This window comes from Andrographis paniculata, unplaced genomic scaffold, assembly GCF_009805555.1.
Source record: "Andrographis paniculata isolate CXL003 unplaced genomic scaffold, ASM980555v1 Contig82END, whole genome shotgun sequence".
NCBI classification, from domain to species: Eukaryota; Viridiplantae; Streptophyta; class Magnoliopsida; order Lamiales; family Acanthaceae; genus Andrographis; species Andrographis paniculata.
Genome location: NW_026137620.1, coordinates 1,836,691 through 1,844,320, shown reverse-complemented (window position 1 = coordinate 1,844,320; position 7,630 = coordinate 1,836,691). Strand labels below are relative to the sequence as shown.

Sequence of the window (7,630 nt, the reverse complement as noted above, 5' to 3'; positions counted from 1 at the left end):
CACATGAAAATTGCCTCTACAAATGCTTTATTGTTATATTATACTTCTTTCATCCCATATAATTTGTCCTTATTTTTTATTTTTATCTGTCCACGTAATTAGTCCTTTATTTTTTTAGAAAAATAGTTATACACTTCAATTTATAATTGTTTTTAATGTTAATTAAACTATTTAGTTATAATTTATAATTATTTTTACTATATAATAATTATTTTTCCTTATATATTTTTTAATTACTTACTAATTATATTTTACCTAAATTTCATTATTATCTAGCCCATATTACATGACACGGGAAGGAATATATTTTATGAAGCCCGACCAAAAAAAAAAAAAACCCTAAATTTAGATGGAAAATCATGTATTAGGAGGCTACTGTCTTTACTCTTAAAAATAAAAAAAGTTAGGCCTAATCTTCTTTACTTGTCATAATTGATTTGATATTACTATTATAATATAGTGCGCAATTAGAGCTGGCAAAAACAGATATAATATGAGCACAAAATAATTTGGTTTGAGTAAAGGATTTTCGAAGTAAACATGTTTTAAAATGAAGTTAGGCAACAGTGTTCAATTCAATAGGCATAAATCATACCATGCTCTGAGTCGCACAATCTAGTCTCATTCTGCTTCTTCGATTTCCTCGTCATCCGGAGCGCCACGAAGATATAGGACATTGTTGCACCTGCAAAACATATATAATCACTATTTTGATCAAGAGAACAACAAATAATGACAAGAAATGTATCGAATGTGCCAGGCGAGCACAATCACAGGTTGCAATAGGAGTATGATTTCCTCAAGACGGCGAACAAGTCCAAATAGTTCCGTATTTAACATGAAGTGAACTAAAAGAATGCACGGTGAGGTAGTTTAAACGGCCCACAAATGACTGAATTTATTTGCATGAATCTAAAAAGATGACATAACAAAAACTCTCATGTATGTCGCATTTTTCGACCAAAGAGTATATCGATTGAATATTTGCATAACATGAGGTCTAACCAATGACTGAATACCAAATTTTTCAAGTTGCACTGGATTAATATTTTGGATAGTTTTCTCGTGGCAATCGTCAAACAAATAAGATTCAAAACATCAAATGTGTAGTGTTGTTAATATCTTTGCAACACATGACATCAAACATATATCGTAGTCAATCGTTTTCTCATCTTGAATAAAGCAAACGGATTTCATAAAAAATGTATCCCGAATCTCCTGATAGTCTATGCATTTACATTTGCATCCAAGAAAAAGCCTACGATCATTTAAGTGCCCTAACTCAAGTTTGGCAGTAGCTACGGTGTCATAATCACATACCAAATCCTAATAACCATTTATATAAAGGAAAATTCAACCAAGTACACAATGAGGTCGGGAGTAATAATATCCAATATAGACCAAATCAACAATTAAGGAAAAAAAAAACCGATTCATATCTTTAATTTAGTTGTCGTTGAGCTAATCACAAAAAACTACAACAAGCGCATGCTTATATTGCTAGAGGATACTTAGTAGAGGTACTTGAAAAACTAATGTCAGAAAACGAGCAAAAACAATTTGTCCTTTGATACCTTATCAAGATCTCTCCGAGACTTCCAGTGCATTCCCCGTCAACATATTCTTCAGCATTTGCAAGCTGCCAAAAGATGTTGAAAATTGTAAATTTATCTCTAATGACGAATCTCTATGTTTTGCCCCACTGGAATGCAGTGCACGGAATAATATAAAAATTACATATTAAATAACAACACCAAGAGTCCTGTGTAGTTTATCGTAGAATGTACCTGCAAGTTCATGTAAGAGTCCATGGAGACAAGAAGACCTGTAGCAAAAGTCAGAAAGAAGAAGACACCAATGATACTCCAGATAAACGAATAAATATCAACAAGTAGGCTGAATGTTCAGAAGCGAACTTCAGGACATACCTTTGTATTCCATTCCCCATTTCAGTTTTACAATTACAGGCTTGCCAGTTAAATTGTTCAAAAAAGGCTTCGGGTTAACTGGTACAGTCTGCAGATATAGCACAAAATGGTTTCGGGGAAACATTAAAGAAGAATAAACAAGCACAGTTTAAAGTGAAGTTACATCCGTGCAATCAAATCTCATGTGAATACATCATTACCAAGGAGTTTCTTTTTTGAAGTTTCTTCCAATTGAAAAAACACAAACAGAATTGCAAAAAGAATTAAAATAAGAAATCCGATGGTGATTAGCCTTCTTAAAGCAAATTGACGAAAAAAAAAAATATAAGTCTTGAGAAATTTGGTCCCGTCATCCGTAACCTAACAAACTGGGAACATAATGTTATTAGGCATTTCTAGCAGAAAGCCATAATACCTCTTTTTTCTTTTCCTCCGAAAAAAGTAGACGATTCATAGACACATAATTAATCTTTTATCACATGACGAGCCAAATGGTAGTGAAACCACCTCAAGCTTTTAGTCATTCCTAAGGCTTTCGAAGAGATATTCTGTAGACAAATTGACTGCTCAGCATATGACATACTTGGTAGAAACTTGTGCAGAATCTACATTCAACTTTCCTTCCAATATGTTTGCTTTACTACCCTGCTTAGTAATTTGATTTTTTTGTGTTTATTCCCTTCAGACATCAATATATTCAGCACTCAAATATCTTAAAAAAATATGAACAGAGTTTAAAACCTTCCTCATTCCTATATTTTACCATGCAATGCTGTTTTTTATCTTATTTATCGATAGGTCATGTGTGCTAGAAGAATGGTGTCTGCTCCTAACAACTAAATGCCCTACTTAATCTGGAAGGTATATTTCAACAATTTACTCCCCACATCCCATAGGCACTTAAAACTACAACATGAGCATTACAATAGAAATCCAACATCCGGATCATCCATTTTAAATATAGACCATGCTATATTCGACCCTTGGACTCACCTACACATCTATTAGCTTCAAATTGAGCCTTCGGCATCCAATGGCCGCATTGATTGAAAGTTATAAACAGAATAAACACAAGAACCAGTTACTATGAAACATCAATCATGCCAAAAAGACTTTTAGTTATGCAATCTCCCCAGCCCCATCGACGACACAAGCAGATAACATTAGGATTTATGGTTGTCAACAAGAGAGCATCATCTAACAGATTGTGCAGATTGCAAAACAAGCCATTCAATAAATTAACAACTAAGAGGGCAATAATTGGAAGCATGTAATCTAACTCATATAATCGCTATCAATTGAATTTTATTCACAAGAATACTACTTTAGCAGAACTTCAGAGTCAATTTTTTTAAGGTGAAATATCAAATTTGTGCCAAGATTCACAGCTCAGCTTCACCCATCAATCTACAGAACTAAATATTCAGTCACACTTCAGATTTCTAAAGCTACATATCTTTTATACTTGCAAGAGACACAAATCGAAGAAAACATGTATCTCACTTTTCCCCAGTTTGTCTATGGAGAGAATACAACACAAAAAACGGCACAGAATCCCACTTTCGAAACATCCAACGCTCGGATTATTTCCTTCTCACAATCCATTTTAACTGACATTGAATACAGATAGCAAGCAATACATTCAAATTTATTTCAATAGTAATTGGAGAGACTAACCGCCATTACAAATTACAACGGTTCTTGGAAGAAAATCTTCTCTGGCGGATGCTTCAGTACTTCTGCAGTTCAGACGAATTAGGGTTGAGAAAGCAAGCGGGTAATTGGGATAAAATTTTTGGTATGTTATTTGAGTTTGGCTAGAAAATTTTATTTTAAATTTTGTATTTAAATAATATTTAATAAAGTATTTTGTTAAAATATAATATTTTTTTTAAAAGTATAATTATATCTTAAAATTTTAAAATATTTTAATAAAAAAACACCTCCAATTGTGTTTTTAATAAAAAAAAATAATAATAATAACACTCTTCTAAATATTTTTAAACACTATTGCAAAAATTAGTAATCCCTCCTTCAAATCTATTTTTATTTTTCTTTTTTGTTGTTATCCAAATTTATTTTCGTTTTCTTTTTTAAGTAAAAAAATACCATTTTTTTTACCAAAAAAGTAAAAATTTCTATTCTTAAATATTTTTCTTAAAACTCGGTCAAATGAAATTTAACTAGTTAATAATATTAAATTATTATATATTATTATATTATATTTTATAATAATAATATATTATTGATAATATTAATATATTATTAAAATAAATATAAAATATGTTTTAAATATTTTAAATATTATATATCAATAAAATATATGCAATATAGATATAAATTTACAAAAAATAAATTTTTAAATAATATAAAGAAATAAAAATATATATTTATTAATTTATAGTTAAGAGAAAAACTAATTTTATAAAAAACAAGAAGTTTTAAATGTTATAAAAATACTTGTTTGGAGAATAGATAGAAATAAAGCGGGTTTTGAGTTAGTCCTAAGTGATATATTATATTATAATTAAATTGATTTATATTTGTTAAATATGTATAAATTGATTGAATTTTATATATATAAAAAAAAACATGTCAACGAATAAAACAGAAAAAAAGAAACAATTGAAATGAGACGGAGGGAGTAATTTATATTATTTGCGTATTTTTTATAAATATGAAATTAAAGTAAAATTAAAATTCTATAAAATTAGTAATATAAATTTTAAATTAAAATAAAGTATGTATAAATAATATTCTCTTCGTCCCGTGTTACGATGATTCATTTTGTTAGAAACACGTTACTTAAAGTAACGTAGATTACTAATTTATTAATAAAAATGACAATATTATTTTATTACTTTTGTATGAATAGTGATGCGGGTATTTAAAGTATTTTTATCATTATATTTCTTTTGTCTCATCTAATTTGTTCACTTTAGTTTGCCAGAGTTTTAGGTATTATATAATTAATAATTAATTAAAAAATTTATTAGTAAATATATTTATGATATAATAAAAATAATTATAAATTAAGATTAAGATGATTAAATAGTTTAATTAAAATAAAAAATTATAATTGTGAATTTTAAAATGTGACTAAAGTATATAATTATATTTCTAAAAAAAAGACAATTTATATGGGATTAATGGAAATAGAAAGAGTTGACAAATTAAATGGAATAGAATGAGTGTCTCAATAAAATATATATAATATGAATATCATTTTATAAAAAATAATTTTTTATATAATATAGATAAATAAAAATATATTTATTTATTTATAATTAACTTAAAACCGTTTTTTATAAAAAAAAAATTGAGAAGTTTTGAATATAAATAAAAAATATTTGTTTATTGATGAAAATTACGGAAATAAAAAGGTTTTGAATTAGTCATATTAAAAATTTAGTTAAATTAATGTATATTTGTTAAATATATTTAAAATGAATAAATTTATTAAAATTTTATAGGACAAAAAAATGGATAATATGTAGCAAAAGTATATGAATTGTTTTCTCATAGATAATATATAGGGTGTGTTTGTTTGGGGGTTTGGATTTTGAGTTGAGATTTGAATAGTAAAAATTTTGAATTTGAATAGTTGTATGATGTGATATAAATAGGTGTTGATGTGATGTTTTGAATGTAAAATTGATTTTTAGTATAATATAAAAAATGAAAAATAGGTGTTTGATTTGATGTTTTTGGGGGAAAAAAATTGAATAAATAGTGAAAATCCACCAAAATCCTTCAAACAAACACACCCATAGTATATTAAACATATCTACACAAAAAGTACAAAGGGTGTGCTTATTTTGTATTTTGATTTTTAAAAAGAAAATTTATGTGAAATATATGTATAAATAATTAAAAAATAATAAATTTATAGTATATTAATTTTATCGGAAAAATGTGTTCAAAAAATTTTGACAAAAATAAACAAACTAAAAGTAAATCCATTTAAATGGTCAATTTCAAATTAAATTATCTATCTATTTCTCTTTAAAATTATTACAATGTATTCATATATTTATGTTTTCAGAAATACAATTATTTTAAAATTATAGATATATATTATAAGATTTTAAAATTAGAAAATTTATGCAAAATTAATGTGTTTGTTCGATTTAAATTTTAAATTAAGATTTTAATTTTAATTTTATTTTACTGTAATATTTTATAGATAAAAATAAAAAATTTGTTAATTCACACAGCAAAATATTTTACTCAAATAGTTCTCAATAAATGTATATAATATTATTTCTATTTTTACAAATATACAATATTAATTCAACTTAAAATATTATTTTTTATACTCCTTCCGTCATTTAAATTTATTCTCACTTTTTTTTTTTGTTGTCATTCAAATTTATTATCGTTTCTTTTTTTTAGTAAAAAAATATCACTTTTCTTTACCGTAAAAATTTATATTCTTATATATATTTTTTAAAACCCTCAAATGAGCATACAATTAAACCGAGGGAGTATATTATTTGTACAAACATTAAAACAAATATTTTAAATCAAGATACTAAATAAATAAAAATACTTTTTTATTAATAATTTAAGATTTTAAATTTGTATTTCACCAAAACTTTTTTTTTTTCTTTTCCTTTTTCCGGCATTTTGGTCTAGTCTTCGCGTACCATTTTAAAAATTATAATTATTCTTCGTGGACAACAAAAATTCAAACTCTTATTTTCATCTTTTATAATTAGTTTTTATTTTTTCATTATTACATTTTTTCTTAAAAAATTTGTGTATGCTTGAAGTCATTCCTGACCACCCTACTTCGACAATGTTAGAGAGCTTATAGTCAGCTACGTATCTACATACATGCTAGAGTGGTTACCTGTGTCACCAATAATTTTTTTTCAAAAAAAACAATTTATAATTTAATGATTACAATTATTAAAAATAATTATAGTTTTTATTTAAAATTCAAAATTATATTATTATCCAAAAAAAAAAATAGATTAACTATTTAAAATTTAAAATGTCATCAATATCCAAATAATTAAAATTCAATCTATTTAAAATAATTAATTTATATATTAATAATATAAATATAAAAAATAATATTATTTTTTTAATAAATTAATTTTTATAATTTTTTTAAAATTTATATATTATAACACCGGTGATTTTATTTTATTTTATTTTTTTTCAAGATCCGCCGCTCCATATATTTAATTTTGATTGAGTTAACACACATTTGATAATCTATAATTTGATTGAAATAAACACATAGATTTTAAAGTGAGATAAAATGTAAATTGCAATAAAATTTGATTGAGTAGAAATGACATTTTGCTGTGTTGTATTATACATTTTTATACGTACAGAAAAGAAAGAAGGAACGGTATGTAGAGTATTATTATTTGTTTTATTTTGCTTATACGGGTGTGATTGTTTGGGGGTTTGGATTTTGAGTTGGGATTTGAATAGTAAAAATTTTGAATTTGAATAGTTGTATGATGTGATATAAATAGGGTTTGATGTGATGTTTTGAATGTAAAATTGATTTTTAGTATAATATAAAAAATGAAAAATATGTGTTTGATTTGATGTTTTTGGGGGGAAAAAATTTGATGAATAGTGAAAATCCACCAAAATCCTTCAAACAAACACACTTGTAGAGTATTTTAATAATAATAATGGTGTTATTTTAATGATAATGCACAAAGTATTTTGTATTT

The 7,630-nt window shown here is 25.5% G+C and overlaps 1 protein-coding gene across 1 annotated transcript; it reads right to left on the bottom strand.

Annotated features, from left to right (window-relative positions):
- Positions 1–489: 489 nt before the first annotated feature.
- Positions 490–3,740, bottom strand: LOC127241395 (probable small nuclear ribonucleoprotein F). The gene is made up of 5 exons (XM_051260420.1): positions 3,606–3,740; positions 1,929–2,016; positions 1,788–1,825; positions 1,575–1,639; positions 490–685 (listed from the first exon to the last, which is right to left on the bottom strand). Exons 1-5 carry the CDS (start codon positions 3,609–3,611, stop codon positions 622–624), a joined length of 261 nt encoding a protein of 86 aa, XP_051116377.1. The 5' UTR covers positions 3,612–3,740; the 3' UTR covers positions 490–621.
- Positions 3,741–7,630: the final 3,890 nt, after the last annotated feature.

Excerpts from the sequence above, each read along its gene's own strand:
- LOC127241395 (XM_051260420.1), bottom strand. Across the intron at positions 1,640-1,787 it reads ACTCTTACATGAACTTGCAG|CTTGCAAATGCTGAAGAATA; the intron begins GTACATTCTACG and ends ATCTTTTGGCAG. Across the intron at positions 686-1,574 it reads CTCGGAGAGATCTTGATAAG|GTGCAACAATGTCCTATATC; the intron begins GTATCAAAGGAC and ends TATGTTTTGCAG.